This window comes from Centroberyx affinis, unplaced genomic scaffold (assembly GCF_046629955.1).
Source record: "Centroberyx affinis isolate AG114_WGS23_722 - 3 ecotype Tasmania unplaced genomic scaffold, CSIRO-AGI_Caff_v1 ptg000875l_1, whole genome shotgun sequence".
In the NCBI taxonomy this organism is placed as follows: Eukaryota; Metazoa; Chordata; class Actinopteri; order Beryciformes; family Berycidae; genus Centroberyx; species Centroberyx affinis.
The window spans coordinates 37838-64716 of record NW_027279467.1 but is presented as its reverse complement, the minus strand read 5'-3'; the positions used below and the strand labels follow the sequence as shown (position 1 = coordinate 64716).

General features: G+C 44.0%; 1 protein-coding gene across 1 annotated transcript; it reads right to left on the bottom strand.

Annotated features, from left to right (window-relative positions):
- Nucleotides 1–1976: 1976 nt before the first annotated feature.
- Nucleotides 1977–25982, bottom strand: zc3h4 (zinc finger CCCH-type containing 4). The gene is made up of 15 exons (XM_071521226.1): nucleotides 25704–25982; nucleotides 25574–25610; nucleotides 19949–20294; nucleotides 19250–19357; nucleotides 18750–18954; nucleotides 16932–17101; nucleotides 15142–15238; nucleotides 14736–14872; nucleotides 14192–14314; nucleotides 13544–13655; nucleotides 12732–12841; nucleotides 11825–12288; nucleotides 10801–11120; nucleotides 9745–9993; nucleotides 1977–6647 (listed from the first exon to the last, which is right to left on the bottom strand). Exons 1-15 carry the CDS (start codon nucleotides 25786–25788, stop codon nucleotides 4960–4962), a joined length of 4251 nt encoding a protein of 1416 aa, XP_071377327.1. The 5' UTR covers nucleotides 25789–25982; the 3' UTR covers nucleotides 1977–4959.
- Nucleotides 25983–26879: the final 897 nt, after the last annotated feature.

Genomic DNA, 26879 nt, shown 5'->3' with positions numbered 1-26879 from the left:
TAGACTATATGAAGTTGTCAGGTAATGGGGTTTCCTTAGTTGATGGTGAATTATTGTGTATGGCTTTTGATTCTTTTTTATTTCTCATGTTACTGTAAGTATTGGTTGTTAAGTAACTGTAATTGACAGACCATCTATTTCTATTGTTTATTTATGTTTTGAGTAAAGGGGCAAAATAAGATTTTCTTCTCCCTGCTCCTTTTCGGTCATGGAATGTGTAAATTGAGTTGTGTTTTGATTGTGAATTGCTTTTTTTTTTTCTTTTCTGGAGCTGTGCATTACCATAAGCGGAACAAATAAATAAATACATTTTTTTACAAATCATATTGTACTACTCCAATTTCAATGCCTAACAAAGCAATAAAAAGTAATTGATCGCAAAAAAAGAAAACCCCAATAGTCTGCTTCTTAGAAATGAAGGCATTTTGTGTTATATTTAATGATTCTGGGTCAGATCTGAGTCATTAAATATAAGAAGTAATTTTTAGTCCTACATGCAGCACCAGGTGGGCGGGGCTTGCCTCAGATGACAACATAATGACGGACAGAAAACTTAAATAGTCACAGGAAGGTATTTTTGAAAGTCGGTTCAGTAAACTTTCCTGTGATTGACAACAAAGAACAGTCCTGATGTGCTAAACTCCACCCGGCTGCTTTGCTCCCTCACGGTCCAGGAAGTGTTTCTAACCCTGCTTTAAATACACACACACACAGAGAGGGGCGGGGCTAGTCAGGAGAACACACACTGGTGGGGTACACGTCTGCCCCCCCCCCCCGCCTGCAGATTCCCATCCAAACTGTATATTTTTAGATCGTGGGTGAACCAGATATAAACATTTGTGTTTTTCTTAGCCTGCCATGATGAAAGACACGTCCTCTTTTACGTATTTCTGCCCATATCTCTGCTGTCCCCAGACTGTAACATGGTAAGACTGAATAACGTTATACTGCTAAGAGATATAAAGAGAGACTGGTGGCATCACTAGAGAGATCTACAACTACAGGCCATGTGTATCTGCAGTATATTCCCATGGTCCTCTCTACAATGTACTGCATCTCCTTGATTTTCAAAAATTACATTCTTGTGACACAGCTTCACTTTTTAACTGAATATGATGTAAAACAACATTATTCTTCACAATGAAACATAAACTATGTGAATCTGTGTCTAAAACTACATAAAATGTGCAGCTGAATTTGTATCAGGAGTGGACAACACTTTTTGTTTTTCACACTTTTCCAAACTTTTTGTATAATTCCCAAACTTTTAAAGTTCTGGAAATGATCACAATCATTTTCCACACTTCCCCAGACTTTCAGGACTGCATGGGACCTGACTGCCGACTCTTAAAAAATCCTCTCAAGTTCACATTGTGCTTCATACTAGTGTTGAGAAAAGAAATGGAAAAGTACCTATACCAAGCAACATTCCTATTCCTATATGCTCGCTTAATATGTGACCTTTGACCCATGTTTACACCTTGAGTGCACAGACCCAAGAAGATTAAACTTGAAGTAACATCTTGTGTGTTTCTCACCAAACCTCATAGAAATCACTGACAAAATACCTTGTCTTGTAGAAGGTGCTCACTTCTTATTACACATCTCCTTTAAGTGCTCCAACTATAATTATAGTTGGTTGTTCAGTCTTGTTCATATGACCTTATACTTTTTGACCAACATCTTTATATTCTATCTGTATTAACACAATCATGAATATTCAACACTATAAATGTAATCATAGATTTTGAGTTCCTTGGCTCCCAACCTGCAGATTAAATAAACTGTCAAACTGCCACTCTCTTGTCCAGAGTTTTCTTCCACACTAGTCTAATACAAAATTATTATATTAAATTCCCCGATAACATGCAAACTTTTCACCCTGAAAGGACTGAAGAAACAAGCACCACACCAGAGGGTCCAGGACTTTCTCCTTGAGGTTTACTTCACATCCATGGTTGACAAATTGATCACATGAATAAACTTAATTAAATTAATAAATTAGAGTTAATAAAAGAACAGAAGGCAGAGTTTTAACTGGTTGATCATGTATCGCCTTTATTTAAATACTTTCACAACCTCACCTACAGTGTACGGTTAGAAAACGCCACCCCTCCAAAGACAGGATACTGGTCAAATTTACAAAGCAGGAAAAAAACCATAAAACAAATTTACAAAAACAAAGCCATAAAACAAAGGAAAGAACAAACAAACGATAAATTTCACTCTTGTATATCAGAGACTCGCCGCCTCTCTCCTCCTCCCGGCCCGGAGCGAGGAGCGAGGAGCGAGGAGCGAGCTCATAGTGGATTTTTGTTAGTTTGAACCTTTATACACAAAACCAAATAAAAAAATACACGTCTTTCTCCTCTCTTCGCACCGTCACAGGCTGCCTGCGTCCCACCGAGGTGAGCGGTAATAACAACAACATACTCCTGTCATATAAAACGATTCAGTTCAAAAAACGTCAAAGTGAGGAGGCATATTTTTTACCCAAGTATAAAAAAATAAATTAAAATGATCAACATTTTCACACGAGACGGACAGAGAAAACGACGACGGATCCTAACAGTTTGTTTGTGTCTCAGTTGTACAATCTTAACCTCTGCAACGAGCCGGAGATGAACACAAAAGCCCCGATGCTCCCCTAAAGAACCATGTAGAAAGATTTTCAAACAAAGCCTCGCAAAGCAAAATCGTCAACTGATGATAAGGCAAAAAACGAACGAGTGCAGCTCTTCATCCTCGGTCTGATTCACCTGCTGCACTTTTGATCCACGTTGTGACATTTTGACTCGGGCTGGCGGAGGCAGTCGGGACTTTTTGAGACGGATTTGTTGTCAGAGAAGCTTTCAGAAATTGGGAAAAGGTGTCTGGAGGAAGGCTTTAAACGCAACATCCTGACTTGGTGATCCATCCCAAACTCTTTCCCACTCCTCTTTCTTCCCTAAAGTGAGTGCATGTTCAACTTAACACGCAAGAGAGAGAACCTTGTACGTCCATTTTGTAATTTCTTTGAACAGCCAAACTATTTGCAATTGTAAAACGAGTCCAAATGATCTAGAGTGCGAGTGTTGCCCATCACCTGATCGTACACAACCTCTACTTTCTTTACTATGAATGTACACAACACTCAAACTGAGTCTTTAGATAATGAGATTTGAATGCATTGCTCATCTGAATATTTAAAGTAGTTTTATGGTTCTCTTTCTGCAGGATTCAGTTGTTTTCAGACTGATAAAGATGGAACTTAAGAGGGAGATTAATGGAGGATTTTTAGTCCAAGTCCGTGTTTATGATTGTCAAACCTGGAGTGGGATGTCACCACCAGCCACTAGCCAAATTTAATGGTAAATTTAAGCTGCGGTGTGTAACTTTTCCCCTCTGGCAGATCTCCAGTAGGTTCCGTTTCCATTCTAAAAAACCCCAAAACAAAACGCATTTGTCTAATAAAATAGTAAAAGTGTGCGGTGAATTCTGAAGTTCATCAGTCACTGTTTGGTGTGAAGATGATGAAGAAAAACATCAGCCGACCGAGTTTGTCTCATTACAGGCTGCAGCTGAACTTTTTGGGGCGACATCACCGATCAGCAGCCAATCACATCACAGCTGCACACGCTGCTAGACGTCAGCCAGCCCAAAAGCTGCACAATGGCCATGTGGGTGCTATAAGTGTGATCACAGAGTAAGTGCGCAGTTCTCTCTTCTATATAAACTTATTTCCACCTGTTCCACATTAGCTAAAGAAGCCGTCCTTTGTTCGGTGGATGTTCAACATTTTCACAGACTGATAAAACAAGATGTTCGCTTTCGATCTCCGCTCAAACGTTCGCTTACACGCCTTTCCTCCAATTCAAAAGGTTGAGGGTCAAAGAGCATATTTAAAGGGGGGGGGGGGCTGGGAGGTATGAGCGGGGCGGGATAGTGGTTAGAGAGGCCTATAACCCGAGAGGTCACAGGTCAATTCATGAACAAGGATGTGAACGGCTGGAGGCGGCACAGATGCTAAAACATGAATTTAACCAGATACAGTCCTCACAGGACACAGACTGACAGCGCAAAGTAGAAAAATAAAAAATAAAACAAATCAAGCGCAACAGAAATTTTACTTTTTAAGATATCTGTAATTGTTGCTTCTACAGGCAGTGAGCGCAAAACGACTATATGTATGCGGCTGTTTGGATGAGGACAGAAATGTAAAAATGTTTATTCAGGGATCAAAGGGGACAGTGAATGCAAAGGCAGTGGTACAGAGGGCAATTTGTTGGGCAACAGTGCCAAAGGAGTTGCCTCGGTGTTGTTGCTGTAATCGCAAAGAAACCACAGCTGTGCAACAGTTTCCCAGGAAATATCAGGAGAAATTTTTGGAACTTGTGTCCTACTCTTTCGCCTGTTGCTGAGAGCGCTGCCAGTTTTCATTGCCCAAAAATATTGACGAGTATATGAAACACTCGAGGAGGGACGAGGAGCCGGAGTACAGAAAGTGATGAAACTGAGGAACTAATGAGACGACAAAAAGGGAAGCTAAAATGTTCAGTCCATATAAATGCATTTCTGCTGCTGTCTGTATAATTATTTTCATCAAGCATGGACATGAAGAGGATACATTTATTTATACATCATTATGTTTACTTTAAAATAGAGATTTAACTTCCAACCCTCCCCAAAACCCAAGAGTCTCTTATAGAATCTGATCTGCAACACTGCGGTAAGGTGTGTGTGTGTGTGCATGTGTGTGTGCGTGTGTGTGTGTGTGTGTGTGTGTGTGAGACATGTAGGCATGTGAGTGACGTCATCAAAACGTCCACAGAAGTCTGTCTTAACCAGTCTTACAGACAGTTGCCTCAGTGCGCTCTTCACTTTCCTCTTCTTCACTGATCTGTTCAGTGTTCAAAAATTTTAAAACAACGAGCCAGTGGCTGACCAACATGGACGGGGTTAAGGGTCAGAGGTCAGGGGTCACTGGCAGAAGGGCGAGGCTGTGGGGTCAAAGCCTTTGAAAACGTCCTTCAGCGAGGCGTTGTCCTGCTCCGTGGCGGCCTGCTCCGACTGGGCCGGGCTGTTTCCTCCAAACGGACTGCCCGTCCCGCCGGGCTTGGTCGCCTGTTTCACCATACTGAACAGAGACGACACCGGCAGGTTGTGGACGCCCGCGGGCGCCTGGTCTCCGGCGGCTCCGGCGGGACCCTGGCCTCCGGCGGCGGCCCCAGCGGCGGCGGCGGCGGGCCCTCCCTGGGCCGTGGAGTTAGGCGAGGGTGCGGGTTTGGGCCGGGGCCGGTTGTAGCTGTTGTATCGATCGGTCGCTTGCTCCCCGCTCTTCTCTGGCTCCGGTTGGTCCAGCGCTGACTTCCGGACAAAGAGGGGCTCCTTGGACTTGGGTTTACCTGCCGTGGGCTCACTGGGCTTGGGCTCTGTGCTGGCTGAACTGGGGGAGTTGTTGGAGCCGTTGCTGGTACCAGGGCTGCCTGGTTTGTTAGTCCGAGGGTCATACAGACTGATACCGCTCAGCACGCTGGCGCCACCTGGTGCTCCTGCCCCAACACCGCGCCCCGCCCCGCCTGAGGTGAGCAGCCGGGGGTCGTAGGGGGCGATGGTCGGGGAGGAGGAGCCGGGGGGAGGAGCAGGGGGGGCGGAGGAGACCGGGGGAGGCACCGGATCCGACGGCTGCTTCAGAGAAGACTTCTGAGGCTGCAGACGGGGGTCGGCGAGGGTCTTGCGGGCCGTTCGGGGGTCGACGGGCTTCTCTACAGGGGCGGGAGGCATGGGGGGAGGAGGACCCAGTAATGATACGGGAGCAGGGGGGGTGGGCAAGAGAGGAGGGGAGGGGGTCTGGGACGGGCTGGAGTTGACGGTCTTCAGGATGCGAGAGAGCAGCTCGAAGTCCGGCAGGGAGGACGAGGAGGGAGCGGGAGCCGGAGGGTCCAGGGAGGGAGGGGGCAGGGAGGGAGGAGGCTGGGGGTGAGGGAGCGCCGTGTGGAGCTGCTGCTGGGCGCGGGACAGGCGGGGGTCCAGGGAGGAGACGGGAGGGATGCCCGGCGGGAGCGGCAGGAGGTCCTGCTTGGGGAGGGGGAGCGGCAGGAGGTCCTCGGGCGACCAGGTGACGGTCTTGGCGAAGGGCGGGACGTGGAGAACGATGTCCTTCTTGATGTGGCTGAACTGCTGCAGCTGGGAGCGCGGGTCTCTCAGCGCCATGCCCATCAGAGGGTCCAGAGGGATGGGCACCGGCTTGTCCCTGAGAACCCGCTCCGGCTCCTCCTCCTCCACCGCGGGGGTCGTGAGCGGCGGCGGCTTGTAGACCAGGGGAGCGTCTTGTTTAGGAGCAGCGGGGGCGAGGGAGGCGGAGCCAGCCGAGGCGGCGGCCATTCGGGCGAGCCGGGGGTCCGCCGGGGGCCCGGAGGAAGGCGGGGCGGGGCCGGAGTCCGAGGTCTGGGCCGACTCGGCGCGGGCCAGGCGCGGGTCCCGGGCCAGGCGGGGGTCCGCGGGCCGGGCGGGAGGGTGGGAGGGAGGAGCCTTCTGGAGGCGAGGGTCGAGCGGCGGGCCGTCGGATTTGGGCGGAGCCTGGGTCTGCTGGCGGAGCGTCTTCAAAATGGAGGTCACACTGCCGCCACCGTCCTCATCCTCACTGGAGTACCAGTTCCCTGAGTCACCTGGAGAGAGGGAGGGAGAGACGCCAACATGTTAGTTTAGCTCAGGGGTCACAAATTTGGTCAAAGAACGAACCCCGAAATAGATAAAGCACAGACCCCCATTTGATTAATGTTTTGTCCCAGGGAGAAAGCTTCTGTTGTCTGTCTCTGAGTGAACAGTGGAGAGAGTGCAACATGATGGAGATAGGAATTCTTCTACAGTCTCACAATGTACTAACTTCTAATGAATGAAATAACAGTGAAACCCCCATCAAGGACCCCTGGAGGTCTGGGGACCCAAGTTTGGGAACCACTGATTTAAGCTAAAAGTTTAGAAACTCCTCTATATCACTCTAGAGTAGGGCTGGGCGATATGGTTGAAATCAATATCACGATAATCATAAGGATTTTTCTCGATATCAATATATATCACGATATGGTTCATGTATACAAAATCACGTTAAATAATCAAATTAATGTTGATTTCATTGAACCGAATGGTAATGTTAGGTGTGATGTCAAACAAAACAGAAATATTCAAATAATATTCCTACCATACCTCATTTTATGAGAGTTTTTAAGTAAAATTTGCTTGTCATCATCAATTCAGACAGCAGAAATGTGTGTCACAATATCAAAATATCTTCATATCATCACAATGTGATTCCACTGAAAGACGATAATATTGAATTATCGCCCAGCCCTACTCTAGAGTCCGTTCCAAAATCAGTGCAACAGTAGAATAAGCTTAAATTCCATTTAGACTGCCAACATTACACGTTAGCAATAAGGCAGAAAGGGACGGGGATGGAATATTCACTTGTGACCGACATTATAATTGTGTTTATACTTAAGTAAAAGTTCAATTAAGAGATCTTCTGTGTCCTGTGCCTGGTATCCTATCAGAACAGTTGTTAAACTAAAACATAATTATAAATATGCATCCAGGGTTGAAACACATTTTCAGTTTCAACATTTCCTACTTTTTACAGATCTCAAATTCTTGATATTGAACACTGTGGTCAGTATGTTGATCGGTCATTATAATGTATGCTGAATGACAGTGGTCGGGCAATATGACTGTCAACTAGGCCATGTGATTTCATACTGTGGATTATTCTTCACAGCAACAAATATCACAATATGTCACATGACAGTAAGTTTATAACTACATATAATGTATGTATGTATGGACATGCATAAATCGGGACAACAGTATTTTTCATAACTTTCCCATACTTTTTGTTTTCACGACCTGGAAATGATCACCCTAACTTCCCATACTTTCCAGGACTTCCCAGACCTGCGTGGGAACTCTGCACATCAAGTGCATTCATGTTTGTGGACATTTATTACAAACAAGCCGAGCTAGAAACAGAACTACAAACGTTCTCCGGGCTGCTCATTCCTCTCTGTTCCTTCTCTTCCTACTCAGCTGTAAACTCTTTGGTGATTTGTTAGGAACCAGCTCTGTGATGTCTGGGAGTTGCACAACCACAAGATGTTTACATTGAGCGAGGTCAGAGCGGGGGTCGCAACCCCGTTACAGACAGATTTCCTGCTGCCACGGCATATGTATAACATTTAAAAGTAGATCTGCATGCACATACAGTAGACACATATATAGAATAGTATAATATTGGGATGTCAATCTGCATTAACACAATACACACATGCACAAAAACGCAAAAATATCAAAGGAATTAAAACGTGAACGCGTACATTTAGGGAATACAGCACATTTGAATGCTCATTTACACATACAGACACACACACACACACAAATACACACACAAAACCATACACATGTAGACAGATAGACAAACACACACACAAAGTAGAAGAATCCCTCTGGACTTATGAAGTTAAAAAGCGTAGCCGTATTAATCAGACTGTTGTCAGCAGCCCACAGACTCCCTGGTGTTTGTTAACAGAGAACAACTGGAATCAAGTGGGATGCTGGGAGTTTAAAACTGCCAGCTAACATTAAGTCTTGTGGTGCTAAAAATGCAAAAATATTCTCACACTAGTTGTATTCTAAACATAAAATCTTTTCATAGCTTGTATCTCACACTTACTTACTGAACTATCAACATCATCTGCATGTGATTTGAGTTTATCCTGGTCCCATCAGGTCCTACTACTAAAGAAATAAACTAAGGGTATAATAAGATAATCCAGGTCTTCTACATACTATTTTCACGGACTCATTTATTTTTATCACTATTTGCCCGGTCCCAGCAGACTTCGGGTGAAGTTGGAGTGAATTTCTCAAATAGTTGCTCAAGTTTGGTGTGGGCTTGGGGTCAAATATATTGCTGAGGAACACAGTTATCATCAGTTTATCGTTAGATAAATATTAAAACGTCAGGCTGTGGCTGGGCTCGTAAAAAGCCACATCCCTCTGGGTCGGTCCGGGCTTGTAAAGCAAATTTGTTCAGGTTTCTGTCGGGCTGAGCTCAAACTTTCAGGCCCAAGTCAAGTTCTAGTCTGTATTAAAATACTAGGTCAGAGTTTGTATTGACTGTTTATGTTGTAACGCTGGGAACTGTCTGTCGGAAGCAGAGCTGCACATTTAATTGTATATAATCGTATAATGTGATTTTAGCTTTCATAATTAATAGCCATAGAATATTGGCAATACTGTAACATTTTGTTTAGGACGGAAAAGAGTCAAGATGATTTAATATGCCTAAAGTGCCTTAAAATCACTTTGTTCTGCAAATAAGACTAATAGTCGTGATTACAATATTTAGTAAAATAATCTGGATCATCACTTTAGTCATGATCATGCACCAGTAACAGGAAATTTATGGTGTCTATCTGATAAACTGGCAGAATTTCACTATTTCATGTGAGTGTTGTATGAAGTCTACACACTTCTTATATTCTGTCAATGTCTCAATGTGTGTGACCCTTTAGCTCTGATCCCTCCTTCATTTCACCTGGTAAATCCATTTCAGCCACAAAGGAAATACAGATGAAGAGGGGGAGATGAGGTGAAAGAAGGATTTTTAAGCCTGGAGACAAATGAGACTTAGATTATGTAAAGACGGGGTTGCAAGTCACTACTAGGAAGGCGTTCCCAGTATTTTGTACACTTATGTTTTCTCTGTACCTTCAGTGTCTCTGCTCTTCTCCGCTCCTCCCTCGGCCAGCCGGCGCGCCCTCTCCTCCTCCTCCTGCTGTTTCTGCTGGATCCTCATGAACAGGACGCGCTGGGCCGGGGGCAGGAAGTCAGGCACTGAAATCCCTCCCTGATTGGCCGACGCTCCGTTGGCAGAGCCGTCTTGGCCACCTGATGGATCATCGAATTTCCCTCCTCCTCCTCTCTCGTCCATCCCACCAAAGCCCTGGTAGTTGTCACCTGGGAGGGAGCGCAGAGTGTTTCGCCTCAGTGAACCATGTAACTCAGTAACTTTGCATCCATCAACCATCACTTAAAAAAACACAATACTTAAACAATACGATATGGATGCACTCTTTTCAAAACATTATAAACCTTGAATGTTTGACTGCAGGTTAAAGAAGGTAAAACCTTCAACTGTGGATGCATAGAAATGACTTTGTTGTATCTTCTAGGCCAGTGATTCTCAACCTTTTTCATCTACATTCTCTAACTGTGTTCTTGTAAATGAAATAATGCTGAAGTTTAATAATTCATGAATTTGCTGGGGACCCCCTGGAACCCCCTCAAGGACCCCTGGTGGTAGTAGAACATCTGTGATCTGTTACTGTCTGCTGTCCCCCCCCAGCCCCGCCCTTTTCTTATTGTTACAGTGCAGTTGTATGTTTTGTACTGCAGACTGCTTTGTGCGAAAATAATAAAAAATGTTGATCACAAAAAATACTCCGTTCAATTTAGCTACAAGAGATGTTGCCCTAGCGGACTGATGATGTAACTGTGTGCCCTCTATCGTTATGTATATGTATTTTATTTTACTAGTAATGATGAAGTCCTGTGATCTGTTTTTTCTTTTTCTTTTCTTTTTTGTATTTGTGAAGATAATCGTGTCTGAGTTGCTCGAGTGAAGTACTGAGTGTTTGTCTTATATTGAAAATCCTAAAATAAAGGTTTAAAAAAAAAAAAAAAAAAAAGATGTTGCCCAATGCAAGACTTATTCTTTCAGTCATTGCTTGTTCAGTTTAATCGATTAGTGAAACTGGCTCTCACCTTCTTCCACCACTCCCTCCATCTTCATTCCCTCCTGCTGATTGAAGAAGTTGTCGAAGAAGTTTCCTGCACCCTGGGGAGCTCCGGGGGGCATGCCGCCGCCGTGTGGCGCGCCCTCACCGGACCCAAAGCCTCCCATCATGGGCGGTCCTCCGGGGCCCACGTTGGGTGGCCCCTGGTTCATGCCCATGTTCTGCATGTCGGGGGGCATCATGCCGGGGTGACCCGGAGGGCCGGGGAAGCGGGGCGGGGGGCCACCGGGGGCCCCTTGGGGTCCGGGCGCTCCAGTCTGGCCCTGGTTCCCGCTAGGAGTCTGAATCCTTGGAGAGGAAGGAGAATGGAGGTTAGGTTTTAATGAGGCTGGGTTCCAGGTTGGGCTGGACGATACTGACAAAATTTTTTTAATTGCAATTATCTGAACAGAATATTGCAACTGCGATTTAAACTGCGATTCACCACAAGTTGTTCTTGTCATACATCTTTTAGAACTTTTAGAATTGTTTAAAGAAATAGATGTCAGTGTGCAGGATTTACTGAGTTTGAATGTGATGAAAGGTTTTCACCAATATTGTACTTGATTCATGGACCAAAGATTACCTGCAGCTCTGCAACACCTTGTTCAGAAATCCATTTTGGACGCCCCTCATATTGCGATTTCAATTTTGTGTTTTGATTAATTAGACATATCTACTCAGTTTATGTCTTAGAAAGAAAAAGTGCAAAAATCTCTGCACTACACTGTTAGCACTGTGTTTTTTCTATATCATTCTTGAGAGGCAATTCATCACCACACAAGACAGTGTGCATTATTTTAGAAAATCAAGACACTTTGTGGTCTAAGATTACACTTGTTTACAGTGTAAAAGAACTATATCAGGGGTGCTGTGGATTTGACCCATGCACTTTTATAATTTGTTATGTTAAGTTTGTTGTATTGTTGCCCTCACTGTGAGTCACTGTGGGTGAGAACATATAATACAGAAACATTCTTTGTCATATATGTGTGTATTTTCTGATGTCTCACCTGACGGCCAGTTTCTGAGCCAGCTGTCCCGTCGGCTGGACTTTAATCTCAAACAGCGAGGGGATCTTCTTCCCTGCGCCGCCTCCGCCACAGGGAGGTGGGGGGCCCATGGGGGGAGGGGGACCAGTGGGGTTTGGGGGGCCTACTTGGTAGGGACCCACTTCAGGGCCAGGGGGGGGACCGGCACAGGGGTTCGGCCCAGGAATAGGCCCCGGTCCCGGGCCCGGGGGGCCTTTGTTGGCCATCGGCCCCTGGTTGGGACCGGAGGGAACCCCAAAGTCACCGCCCATAGGCCCGCTGAAATCCCCGGGGCCGGGGGTCGTGTCTGGGGGGCCGAGTCGAGGAGGGGTGGGGAGGAGGCCGACTCCGGGAGGGGGTTTAGGGAGGGGGTTGATCCCCTGCTTCTTCAGCTCCTCCACCTCCTTCTCGTCTTCTGCTCCTGCCTCGGCGTCCTCCGCCAACATCTGGATGAACAGAGAGAGACAAGAGGTCAGAGGGGGAGGGAGACAAAACCCTGTGATTCCTGTAACTGAAATGCTGAAAACAGGGTTTCTGTCAGTCTCAGCAAGTTACATTTAAGACTTTCTTAGATATATTTACTGCCGGTTGGAATATAAAGACCAACCTCGCCACAAAAAGCAACATGAAAAGTGAAAACACAGCACTGGAATACAGGTTGCCAAGAACGGGATGAAGTAGTTCATTGAGAAAACACCACATTTTTAAGAGCGCTGAAGCTGTTTTCAAGACTTAAGAAGCAATATTCTACTGTATTTAAGACCTCTGAAGGCCCGGAATATAAACAACTCAATTTAAGACGTTTATAGACCTTTTAAGGATCTGCAGAGTTCATGGAAAAACAGAGGAGGAGACGGAGGAGGAAGGGGATGTGGTGAGAGGATGCTACCTTGTTGAGCAGCTCCTGTGTGTCGTCAGTGAGGGCATCATGGGAAAACATGCACTCGTCTCCGTTGACGCAGTTCCCTGTGGTGTGGAACAGCTTACAGGGGAAGTCGCGTAACACAGGGGGGTCAAGGAGCAAAACTCACAACAAACCGGCTGCAAAGCTGAAATTCATCCTGTTTTCTGAATGGCTTTAGTATGAATTTTGACCTAAATCCTGAGTTTGTTGTAAAGCCATATTTTTCTGTTGGCTGAATTTGCATAACGTTACTCTATATTGCCATGTAAGGGATCTAGAGCTGCATTTTTTTTTTCCAAGGTGCACTGATATTATTGGCCAATATTGGCCTATTACAGATTAGTCTGGAATCAATTTTGACACAGTCACTGATTAGTTTTATATTTACACTCCACCTTAGAAAAATAAAACAACTCAATACAAGATTCTACATTTATAAACATATTTCTGAGTGCTATTTTTGCCTTGCGTGTGTTTATGTCTTATCTTGAATAATCAGTTTTGAGCCAATTTCCATATTTCAGGTTAACACAAAAAAAAAAAAAAAAAACTCATAGGCAAATATACATTAATTTTATTTTACACACCATTTATCTATATTGGTATGGACCCTAAAATTCCTCTATCTGCCTTATTAATGACCTATCTCTATAAGGTAATTATGACAATATTCATTAAACTGAATATGCAGGTATCCTTCAAATGTACCCAGAATCCCCTGTGGGCTGATGAAGCCTCTACACTGTGTGTGTGTGTGTGTGTGTGTGTGTGTGTGTGTGGACTGCAGTAAAGGATATCATGCATGTAGGGGCAGTGCTCGGCCCGGGCGCAGAAGCCGGTGATGTAGAACTTGCACAGCTCCTTCTTCTTGGGAAGCTCGATGTCGTGGCTGAAGTTGCAGTGATCCCCCTGGTGGTCAGAGAAGGTAGTGACGGTAATGAGAAGGAAGCCTCGGGACAAATTGACGACAACCTCTAGACCAGCGGTTCTCAACGTGGGGTCCGGGGACCACCAGGGGTCCCTGAGGGGGTTCCAGGGGGTCCCCAGCAAATTGATGAATTGTTAAACTTCACCATTATTTAATTTAGAAGAAGTTAACACAATTAGAGAATGTAGAAGAATGACTATTTTGGTCATAGATTCACTGTCATCTCTCTACCTACAATACAGATAGTCATAGTCAACTCTGCTCTAGACAACCCCCATTCAACCCTCAAAATTTAGTGAGGAGTTCTACTGAGTGTGGTCCATTTAGAAAAAACAGATGGCAGATTATAAAGACTTCAGAACCGAATCTGAAGAATGGAACAAGTGTCAACATCGCACAGCTTCCAGTGTCATACAGTCCTAACTGTGACTTCCTGTCAGTGGACGACCTTCCCCCACACCAGGCCGGATCCTCAAGGCTCAAAGAAAAAAAATGGTTCTGATCTGTGCCGTCTCACCCAGGTGCATCTTCCCTCGATGTAGTACTTGCAGATGGCCTTTCCTTTCTTATCCTGGTGCTTCTCGTTCTGATTTCTCCTCCCAGGCCCTGGTCCACCCTCTCCACCTCCTGGACCTCCATCCTAAAACACACAGACACAGACACAGAGAGGGAGAGCAAAGTGTAAAGCAACGAGTAGGAGAGAGTGAATCATAATCACTTAAATCTCTAAATGTACAGGGATTAGTTTTAAGGGCACTGGTGGAAAAAATGACAAATTACACAGTTTCACATTACATTTTTATATGTATGGTACAAGGACAACAGGAACCCACATGCAGTGAAAAGAGGATAGGGGGGCAGTAGCAGATTAATCCACTTTAATTAAGTGAGGACAAGTTTGTAGCCATTTAGGTTGGTTTTGCTCAGATTAGGTCAGTTTTGGTTAGGTCAGTTGCTTGTCACAGAAAAAGATACAAAATTGACTTTCCAATAATCTCCTATGATTACATGCAAATAGTGACCCTGGTCTGGTAACGCCATTAAAAAAAAAAAATCCTCACCCCGTTGTCCATGTCTCCGTTGTTGTCGTCGTCGTTCCCATAGTCTCCTCTTCCTCTCCCTCGGTTGCGGCCCTTCCCTCCTCGGTTCATGCCCCGCCCTCCTTTGCCTCGGCCACGCCCCCGGCCGCCTTTACCGCCTGATGTGAAGACGAAAAGAGAGAGCGACAGAGCGGGAGAAGAGAAAAGCAGGAAGAGTAGGAAGAAGATGAGCAATGTAGATAAGACGACATACAGGGTCAAAAGTCAAAAGATTCAAATCTGTTTTGGTCACAAGATACTCCTATGTGATTAAAGTAACAGCTCCTCAGCCACTGCATATCACTGAAGCTTTCTGGACGAACTGAGTGGCAAAGCCCTGAAGAAAAATCACATAAGGAGAGGGCAACGCTGTCAGGTCCAGACTCACCTCTGCCCCTGTCCTTGGACTTCCTGTACTGGTTCAGTTCTTTTGAGTAGTCGTCGTAGTCGTCGTCCCCCATGTTGTCGTAGTCGTCCTCACCGTACTGCGAAGACAGAATTAACGAGCTGTAGTGTCACTTCCCGCTTCACAAGATAGAACCTCAGCATCAGACTGTAGTAGGAAATACTGCAGTGAAAGGTAAATGCAGCATATTTACCTGTCAGACTGAATTGCATATGATGCGGAAAATAGTAAAATATCTCCACATTTGTCAGGCAGGTCTAAAGATTTTTAAGTGTTGTGCCCACAGGGAATTTAGTTGGTGATAAGACAGTGTGTTGTAGAGGGGTGGTTACTTTACTTTACTTTACTTTACTTTACAGGGACAGTGCACATCAATCTGTATATGTGCCAGAGTTAGCTTACTAGCCAGTTTTCATCTGTAGTACCAGGGCATGAAATGTTAAAAACACGTGGAAAGGGCGTTTTCACACCTGGTTTGTTTACAGCAAATTATTTCAAACCCTGGAGCGGTTTTCCTCTCTGTTTGGTTTGTTATGAGAACACAGAAACCTCACTGGGGTGCGGACCGAGACAATCTGACTGAGGTTTTGGTCTTGGTGCATTTCCAAATGAGCTCTGGAGCGTTTTGTATGGAGAACATGAGAACGTGATCCGGCAGTGATCTGACCCAAATAAAGTAATAATATCACAGAAACAGGAGTTTCACGGTTCACAATGCATGTTAAACTGCTACAAAAATGTATTCGTGCCAGTATCCATTACGGCCTTGAAAGTCCAGGGTAATACTTAAGTTGTGGATGTCTGCATACTAAACATACTGTCTGTATGTTTCACATTAATGTTGTCCGTTTGTTGTCTTGTACTGTAACCTGTCTGTCTACGTCTGTTAGAGCCTGTTTTGATGTTTCACTGAGTCCAAGACAAATTCCCCCTCAAGGGACAATAAAGTTTTATCTTATCGTGTTTAATAAAAAAAATAGAAGTATCAGGCCAAGAATCCACACACTGCTCACCAACAGGAAAAACGATCCTTGGACATTGGACAATATATATATTTGTAATCATCCATGTTCTTCAAAATGTAAAGTGCAGAGTGCTCAAGTGACAAGTGATGTACAAAGTCTGTGTCAAATGTTTCTATCACATCTTCCTCAGTGACACGATCTAATAAGGAAAGGAGAAAATATTCACAGTACAATCCCGTTTCTAAAAGCTGTGCAAGTGTAAAACTGAGAAATGAAGTACAAAGTTACCAATAATTTAATCAGAATTTCATTCCATAAACAGTGGGATTATCCTTCGTTAACCACGAGGGCCACAACAGGCTCGACTCCCAGAGTTTGACAGAAAAGGCGATAAATCACAAAGACAGCTGATGCTGAATGTCTGTCTGCCCCAAAATAAACTCCTTTCTCGCACCAAATTCCTGACCAATGAAGGAAATTCGCTGCTCCCATGTGGCTTTTGTTGATAAATTATGGTCCACTTGATATTCTGCTTTGTGAAACGTAACCGAACCGATGTGAAAATGCAACAGTAGGAACTAATCCTCTGATTTGGACCAGGACAAATGGACTATAGTTTTGAAAAAGCCCCAAGACAATTAAACCCTGGTGTCAAATCCTACCAGAACTTTGTGTCTCCCTCTCACCTTTCCTCCTGTCTGTCTCAGCTTAGAAGAAAGCACAAAAAGTGGAATGGACGGCCCACTCTCGCTTTAGGGAATAAAAAAAATAAAAAAACGCAACGTCATTCTGAAGTGTCCCGCTCACCTCCATGTCTTCTCCTCCGTAGCCGTCTCCGTCATCGTTCTCTCCTCCCATCTTTCCTCCTCCTCCTCCACCTCCTCGCCCCCCTCTTCCTCTCCCTCCTCCTCCTCTTCCTCTCCTTCCTCCCCTCATCCCTCCGCGGCCTCTCTGGTTCTTCATGCGACCTTTGCCCCCTACATCAGAGACAGAGCGAGAAAGAGAGGGATGGAAGGGGGGAGGAAAGGAAGTAAGAGCAGCAGGAGAGAGTAACAGTCAGTAATTTATCGGTTAAAATTTGAATTGATAAGGATTCCCTGACTTTACCAACCTACAACTGTGTAAACGAAGGATTGGTGCACTGTAGCACATCATAGTGAGCACATATAGGTGAAACTGCTACCAATCTTTTTCTCAAACTAATTTGGTATAAATCAAGCACATACAAAGTATCACAAAACACCTCAAATACATTTTTACTTTGTTTTCCATTGCTCTTTTTACTGGGAACTGCGCAATACTTTGTTTAGTAAGATAAAAACAGATATTGATTTTGTAAACATGGATGATGCACAAAGATTGAGTTGGCTGTTCGCTTATGAAACATTTAGATTAGCTAGTTACCTGGAGAAAGCCTGGGAGATGAGAAAAAAAGCTCTTTATCAACATAAACTGTTCTTTTCAGTGTATTGTTCATTTGAAACCTATCATTTCAAATATACTATTTGAAAGAATATAGTAGTACTTTATAATGTGGTAATTTATTTATTTATTTTGCTCTTATATGTATCACCGGAAGATGTATGTTTTGTAAAATGGTGTTGTCCTGTAATCCCATGTGGGATGGGCCAGATGTTTGGCATGACACAGAAATAAAAATAAACTAACTAACTAACTAACTAACTAACTTTAACTCTTATTTGACCAAGAAACTTTTACTTTAACAACAACAACTATTTAAATAGTTTTCTCCACAGGAGTCAACCAGCGACTATGGCTGAAAGATATTGACAAAAAAATTGTGATTATTTGACAGAATATTGCAATTGCGATTTAAACTGTAAAAGTTTCAGTCAATCATCAATCAACTGCAGCCTCTGTGATTTAGAAACTGCAGAAGTTCATAGTGCGGTTCCGATTTGTTTTAAATTAATTGATCAGCTCTACTAGCGAGGGTCACTCCATGTCTGACCCTAGATGTGATTCCTTGGCTTGTTGTATTGCACTTCAACTAATGGACATTTCATCGACTTTTTTTTTTTTTTATAAATGGCACATGCTCTCATCAACTGGCACTTTATCTATTTGTTTTTAGTCCTATTGGGAGCTGGATGAAGTCTCAACTGGTCGAGTATTTAGCATACAGCATGATGAGCAGCACAAATGCGCAGAACTGTATCGCACAACAAGGCGATCTCCACCTTCAACAACTGTCAGCTAGGGCTGGGCGATATGGTTGAAATCAATATCATGATAATCATAAGGATTTTTCTCAATATCAATATATATCACAATATGGTTCATGTATGCAAAATCACGTTAAATAATCAAATTAATGTTCATCTCATTGAACCGAATGGTGATGTTAGGTGTGATGTCAAACAAAACAGAAATATTCAAATAATATTCGTACCATACCTCATTTTATGAGAGTTTTTAAGTAAAATTTGCTTGTCATCATCAATTTAGACAGCAGAAATGTGTGTCACAATATCAAAATATCTTCATATCATCACGATATGATTCCACTGAAAGACGATAAATGATAATATTGAATTATCGCCCAGCCCTACTGTCAGCTAGCTGTCCTGCACCCACCTCGGCCGCCACGGCCGCCGGGCCCACCGGGCCCCCCGGGCCCGCCTCCTCCCTCCTTGGCCTTGCGGTACTGGTTGAGCTCCTTGGTGAAGTCGTCGTAATCCTCGTCCCCCATGTCCTCCTCCTCCTCGCCCTCGAAGTTGTCTTCTTCGTAGTCGTCGTAGCCGCCGTAGCTCTGCTTGTCCATCTTCATGTAGCTGCCCTTCTTCGAGCCTCCGTAGCCCCCGTGAGACTAAAGACAGAGAGAGAGAGGAGGAATGGAGCAAACATTAGGGCTGTACAATCAATCATTAGCAGTATAATCGTATATTGTGATTTTAGTTTACGCAATTAATAATCAAACTATTGGTATATCAGAAATACTGAAACTTTTCATTTCGAACATCTGCTGTAGTTTTTGGATTTTGGTATAAAAGTGCATGAAAATATTTTTATCTGTGAAATCATACAGTAAATTAGCGGAGGGGACCTGGGCATATTTAATGGTGTACATACAGATGTGCTGTATATTTGCTTTTGAGACTTACAGTAGGGGGATACTGAGGACTGTACTCTCTATACTTCCTCTTCTCACTGGGACTGTAGTCCGAGTCATCGCTGTAGTCCGAGTGGTCGTCATCAGAGGACGCATGGCGCTGAGAGAGGGAGAGAGAGAGAGAGAGAGAGAGAGAAAAAGAGGTAGAGATAGAAAAAAAGAGGCGGAGACACAGCAGAGGTTAATATCTTTTTGGGTGGAGACGGATAACATGGACAGAAAGGCAGACACACTGTCGACCCCCAGGGGTAAATTTGGGTTTCATCAGCAGCATGAAGTCATAACATTTTCATATAAACAAATGTCAGTTTTACTACACTCTACTGCCGACTGTGATTCATCCTCTATCCAGCTGATGAAATCTGTCCGTTCTAAACTGCCAGTGTCTAGTAGCCCTTTACTGGGAAAAATCCTCTGCCACACAGGAAGTGATGCGTTTTACGTTTCCGGTTTGTTTGGAATAAACAGAAGAAGAAGAACTGGGTAGTTAGCATGAGCAGCGATAGCCACCATGGCTGAACAGACAGAGAAAAGAGAAACTCAAACTGCATCAACAGAAAATCCAAGCTCCGCCCACACTGTTTGATTGACAGGTGATCTGTGGGAAGTGCAGAAACACCACACTGATCACTCACTGATCACCACTTTAACAACATGGACACAGCAGAGAGACCTGTGCCGCCATGCTTACTTTGTGTTTGGATTTGCGTCTCTTCTTGGACCTCCTCTTCTCCTTCTCTCGCTCCCTCTCTTTCTTCCTCTTCCTCTTGCGGCGGTGGGCCCTCTCGTCGTCGGAGCCGGTGCTGGCGTGGCGCTCCCTGCTTCGCCGAACCCGCTCCCCGGCCGCCGTTTCCCCTCCCGCCTCTCCTCCTCCTCCTCCTCCTCCTAATCCGCCGCCGCCGCCTCCTCCTCCTTCTCCTTCCTCTCCTCCCTCTCCACCTCCTGCTGTTGCGGCTGCACCTCCGCCCGCCTCCTCCTCTTCAATCTCCCCCCCGTCATCCTCCAGCTCGCCCTCCTCCAGCTCTCCATCCTCTCGCCTGTAGATGGAGAGAACACACAGTTACATATTGCCTCCTCTTGTGGTCCGCTACTCAGTCTGGCAACCGGTTTTTGGTGAATATACAACTAAAACCTAGACGACATCACTCTGACCCAGACTTCTTTTTCCAAAATTTAGTTAGGACGACTAGGTGAGCCAAGACTTGTCAGCACTATTACATTCCAATTACTATAGCAAAAGGGTCATCTTGAAAAATTATAAACATCATTTGTGTAGCACATTTCAAAATAAAAGTTGCCTTACAAACAATGAAATAATAAATAAAAAACAATAAGATAAACAATAAAAAGTGACTGTTTGCGGTTCATTTTCAGTGTTCGGTGATGAACCGCTCAGGAAAACAGTACAGAGGCTTGATGTAATTTGACATAAAATCTAGAGTTGGGAATGCATTAGCAATTTACGCAGAGGTAATACTGTCACACGCAATCAACTGTCTAAATCAAGTTAGTTTTTATGTACATTTTTTATCTTGATGACATGTGGACAAAGATTACAGAGGCTGTTTGAAGCCATCATTCAAGTTGCTCGTAGGACTTTTTTAACATGTTCTGGTCCTATTTGATAAAGGCTTAACTTCCCTAGTGCCTTCAAACTCTCTTTGTGTGAGTCCTTTGTTATCCGTTTCCAAAGAGCACGTCGTTAAATGTTTTCACTTCGTCGAAGCGCGCTTTGTACTTTTTTTCTCCTCGAAAGATTATAGAGAATTTGTAATTTTGTGAGCCAGACAAAACCTTGCAATTGTGTTTCAGAGAATCGGACGGTCTGAATAGTTTAAAAACTGACTGGGACCCTGATGAAGGCTCCTTGGAGCTGAAACGCATCGGTCAGTTTTTAACTTACCAATGTGAATTAAAGGCTGTAAACTTTTGTGCCTCGGACCCTCTTTCATGTTTAGTTTAGTCTTGTAGCATCCACTCCAAAGAGCACCTGTTGATTTGCTTTCTGCCACGGACAGCACTCCTACTCTTTGTTTTTTGTACTTCAGAGAACATTGGCACTCTGTTGGAGGGACAACAGTTTGTTTCATTTTTTTTTTTAAAACATGTACAGCTCGGTCAGTGATTCATCTCAGGAGAGCAGAAAAATGGGAGCTTGTGTGTGACTCTGTCAGCTGTGTTTGCACAACGCCCCTGTTTTTTTTTTTTCACAGATGTGTTCCTGTTTAAGCCACTGGTCAAAAATTTACAACAGATCCCACAACTTCACATATGCATCCCCTTCAAAAAATGTGAAGAGACTCCCTACTTTAAGCTGAGCAATCATCCAAACCTGTGACTGACCACATAATCCAGGCCTAAGCTACAGATTTGGCTTAAGTTTACTATGTTCAGTCACAAATAAACGGCAAATCATCAAACCACAACACTGCCAAGTGCTTTGTTACTTCAGCTTTTGAGGGAGGGACAGCAAGACGAGGAATTACTAACGCGCTATTAACTGTGGTCGAGTGGCAGGGCAGAGGACTCGCATGAGGCCAACGTGAGCCAAACCATAAGATCCTAATTCACATGGACCACATGCAGGCCGAGCCCCACACCGCGGGGTGGAGGGGCGGCTGCGGGGGGGGGGGCTGGGTGGTGTTTTTACAGAGCGGGGCGACACACAGCGAGGGAGGGGAGGGGAGGGGGAGCAGGGGCATGGAGGAGCGGGAGGGCAACGGTTTAAAAGAAGCATGAGAGCAGTGAAACATGCTCAATTTAGACTGGAAAAGGTACTGTACAGCAAAACAATAAAACATAAGACATGTTGGGGTTTATTATAAAAGGTTATATATAGTGCATCTATTTTGGAAAAAGGCTGCTACCTGCTATCAGTCAAAATTCCCAAAACACAGATGATTCTACCGTCAAAAGCATAACTATTCTATAAGAAGAGGCTTTAAGATGAGTCATAAAGTTTAATAGTAACCCGTAATGTGCTTTACTTTCATGCCCGCCATCATTTTTGGGAGAATAGGTGCCAGTTTTTCAATTGAAAACACAAAGAAAACAAAAGCCATGGTTAGGCTGGTCATTGTTTTGTTGACAGTGGTGCAGCGTACCATCATGTGATTTATGACACAGAGGTCTGAACTCGGGAACAATAAAAATACAAATACTACGGCCTTATTCACCCTCTACCAGAATAACTAGGTCTTGGCACACCCAAAGCAAGCTTACAAGTTCTGTCTGCAAAAGGCCAGGAGTGAGGCATGAGGACAGGAATATGCAGCAACTGACACTTGATATATGAACAGCATTCCTCTCATTGGCTGGCATAACTATAACCTGACAATATCTGATTATTCTAAAACAGACCGGCTTTATATTCTGACTGGAGCGCACACTAAACTGCAGCCAATGTACACAAGCCCTCTCCTTGGCCGGCCCGGGGCTGGGGACAGGCGAACTGCTGTGACACAAAATGTCAGCTGTGTGTTGTTCACTCCACACCGCAGCACGGCCTCGGCATACCAACTTCCACTTGGGGGGGAGCAAAATAATCAGGCTAATCTGTTCTATATCTCTCTGTCATACACAAAATCTGCATCTGCAGACGAAAGACACAGAACCGATTCAGAAACATACTTCCAGCTGCTCAAGCCACCAGCGATTGCCTACGATTTCATCCCCTGAATACAAATAAAAATATAACTCATGTTGTACAATATTGATTCCAAGTACACAACTTTAAATATCTGCCAACAAGCAAATACAGCATTGGTGTTTCTGTAACATTTTTTTCCTCTTTACCCAGGTGAACATTGCTCAAAGAATTGATGATATTCCCATGCTTTAGGAAAGTCAAATCAATATTTGTGAATGTGAACATCTCTCTTCCAAGGCTGAAAGCACAACTGAGACTCAAACCTCAGGTATAAGGTCTGGAGTTGCTCCATAGACGATGTGCTGAAGACTAATCTTTTGTGCCTACACAGTTTAATACCCAAATAGGTTTTACCCTGTAGTAGTGCTGTTTGTTCTGGATCAGAAAGTTTAGTCTTACTGCCAGAAAATCTCGTTCACCTTCACCATGTTTCCTGGGTCATTCTGGAATAGCTCCAGCTCCAGCTCCACATATATGTATGATCCAGTGTTACAGGACAAAACTCGCCCAATACCAATGCTCAGGATCAGTTCGGAGCGTCCCTAGTGCACTAGTCCTGAAACAAACTTAATCCTGACAATGTTGGTTGCCTTTCAGTCTCCCCCCACACACACTTTCCTGAACTGCAACTTGTTCTTTGGGTTCGACCCGCTATCAGCCGGTGAAAACCAAACGACAAACTAAAGATTATCACCTCAACGGCCAAGTCACTTCTCTAACTCAATGTTAGCACATCCTATTCGCTGGCCTGTTAATCAAGACCTGTCAAGGCAAGGGCACACACACACACACACACTGGCCTGTCCTTCACTAGAAACAAGGAATTCTCTCTTGATAAGGATGGAGAGCTCTCTATGGCAGCACTGGGTTTGGCTGTATGGACGGAGCCTGTGGTGGATGGGGAGTGGCTGGGACTCACTATGGGCACAAGCTGACTGCTGGCCTCTCTGCCTGTTGGGATGCCACACACATAACACACACATAACCTACGGACTTACAATTTGCCAATTACATGAAAAACTGACAATGTAGATAAACTCAAGTCAGTCTACGCTCAGCAAAGACACGGCATCAACGCAGATTATATGAGATTGAAGGGCTAACAATGCTGCAATGCTACCATCCCAAACCTAAACAGACCTGTGAACAGGAGAAATTGTTATTTACTTCATAAGTTACTCATTAGGCCAACACAACAACTATAGATGCACTGCTAACAACTGAACGCTGTAAAAGCCTGTGAGGCATCTGGCATCCATGTAAAAATATGCCAAACAAGTTTTCAATTTGGATCCATAAACATTATCCCAAAGCGATGGTAAAAATTCTCCACATGCCTGAACACACCCTACAGCAGTCAACTGTGAAAGTTGGCTCAAAAGAATAAAGATTATTCTGCTCTACAGCTGTACCAATATTTACCATGCATTATGGTACAATATTAGCTCAAAGGATGAGTCCATATTTAATTAATGCTATAAGCAAAGGGCCGTGATTAAAATGATGGGGAATACTTACTGTGAGAGGTTTTCTTCATATTTTGCACTCAAAACATTTGACAAAGGTTTTTTCCTTACGTTTTAGGGACACTGATGGGGTTTTGGGGGATTTGAAAGTGGGATCAACTGTTAGAGGGGTAACATATAACAATTTTGCCAACCGGGGACTGTGGAAAGGGAAACTTTGTGTTTGACATTAAACACTTCTGGGATGCTTTGCAAACGTTTTACACATTTTTGGGACTTTGGTGGGTGTTTGGGACTAGTCGAGTGTGGGCACGACTGTGAACAAAAACAAAATGTTAGACAAACAGCCATGACCAACAAACAGCACAAAGTCGTTTAGAAAGCTAGCTAGCTACTAAAAGTGACTGATTAGTCAATACATCAATACCTTTCAAAAATCAATATTTTGAAAATTATCAGTTAGAATTAGATGGCAAAAAGCCCACTCATTAAGGGGGTCGGGGAGTTAAAACAAGCTATTTTCTGCTGTTAGAAGGTCAGAATGGCGACGGCAAAAATATAAATTCTTGGTGCGTAGTGGGGACTAGGAGCGATGCTAGCTTCGGCAATGTTTAGCTAAACTACCGCTAACTAATGTTTGTTCGTATTGTGTTTTACGATTTAATAACTCATATCGATCAAATAACATTACTCAAGCTTCTCTGACGATGTTAATTACACTTAATTGAGTCCAAGACGCAGAAATTGGAAATGTGTCCCATGAATATTGACGAATAACTATTAGCCATTAGCCTAGCTTCTCTCTTGCCAGCTGGAGTTGTTTGGTAGCCAACAAGCTAAGCTTGCTAAGTTAGCTAGAAAATAGGCCCACAGTTAGCAAAAGACAATCACTGAGATTTCACAGGTGTGGTATTAGCTTAATTGTCACCACTCACACAATTCGTTAAATTAACGTTAACTAATTAGTTAGCTATTCGTAAAAATGGACAAGCAATTAACGATGGCTTTATATTCGTTGAATTGGCTAATATGATGATGAAAGTTTGCTTGATCAGTTGTTTCGACCTCGTCTATTTTCTTCAGACAAGTTCGCTGAGTCGATTGATCGTTGATTGTGGTAACGTTAATAAAATACAGGGAATATCACAGGCTCTATTTGACCTCCCAGTTGGCGTTGTCGTGTCAACATGGCGTTCGTTACCTCTGTACTTGTTTTCCAGAAAAGGCGAGTTTAATCCCTTTGAAAGAAAAAATGAAAAAGAAAACCCGGGCTTTTGTCTAAAAGCACAGGACAAATCAATAATTTCATTTAAATATGATTGTAGAATTACTCGACCTTTCGTCAGTCAGGAGACTGTTGTGTTCGTGGTTGGTAGTTGGGGAGTTTGGATGGACAGTCATGCTTTCCACAGCCATTTCCTCTAGCTACATTGAGGTGCAAAAAATTACAACTCGACACTGGATTCTACTGGCTTATGCGTCACTTCACTTGGATCTACTGGTTATTTGGCTTTAGGAAGAGTTTCAGTTCATAGTAGACAATTCTCCACTAACAGTTGTAAGAGAAATATGATGAAATTGGGTCCTGACGTTCTCCGTCCTACAGTAGCGATGTGAAATGACGACTCATTAACTTAAAATGGCCGACCGTCTTCCCCAAAGAGAAAAGGCGGACTTCTCCGACAGTGGCGTCATGGCGTATTACGTTCTTGTACGCCTCTCACGGAAATTACCGAATGGGGCTTAACAAAGGGTAACTTTTGCCCTCGGAATTGACTCGCAGGTGCACTGACACGGGCCTTAGTGTGGGTATTTTAGCATAGTTAAAGCTGCAGTTAGTGCACTAGACAAGATTGTTTTTTAATAAAATACACCCATCTTATCAGGCTAAATCATGAATTGGGACTCGGAACAAGAAGAGCGTCTCATCCACCCTATAATTTAGATGCTGTAGGTCTGCCCTAATTGCCCAAATTAAATTTTGGTGTTGCATACCAGGTCACTGTCAGGAAGTCTCCTCCATGCACAGGAGGTGGTGGACTGAAATACAACAGGAGCAAGCGAGCGCTCTGCCAGGCTGTTTATGATGGGTGAACCAGCCGTAAAAAAGATTTTCTTCACCTGCACCAGCTACTGAGAGGAAAACAAGTTAGCAGTAGACATATCGCCCCCCACAAATAATGCAGAGTTGTGGGGCAACAAGTAGCTACAAAATATGTTAGGCTACTTAATGTTTCTTGATTGTATGCAGCTGGGAAAGGGGAAGAGAATGTACCATTTACTGGCATCCAAGACACTGTGCGAGACATACAGACAATTAAATGCTGTGACGCCCCCTTACAGCAATCAGTGTAATTTTAAATATGCCAGAAATGATACACATCATTCCCTTTTTGTCAAAATCTGATCAGTGGTGTCCGAGATATTGTGCGCGACGGGCAGACGGACTGGGGCCGATCCAAAGTCCCTGCCCCGATTTCATTGTGGGAGACAAAAAAGTCCAAAGA

What these genes read in the sequence shown, in the direction of transcription:
- zc3h4 (XM_071521226.1), bottom strand. Translation starts at nt 25,788, where the DNA reads ATGGCTGTGGAAAGCATGACTGTCCATCCAAACTCCCCAACTACCAAC. An exon ending in GGAGGGAGTGGTGGAAGAAG is followed by an intron (nt 9,994 to 10,800) that starts GTGAGAGCCAGT and finishes GCTCCCTCCCAG; the next exon opens with GTGACAACTACCAGGGCTTT. An exon ending in GAAGAGCAGAGACACTGAAG is followed by an intron (nt 6,648 to 9,744) that starts GTACAGAGAAAA and finishes CCCTCTCTCCAG; the next exon opens with GTGACTCAGGGAACTGGTAC.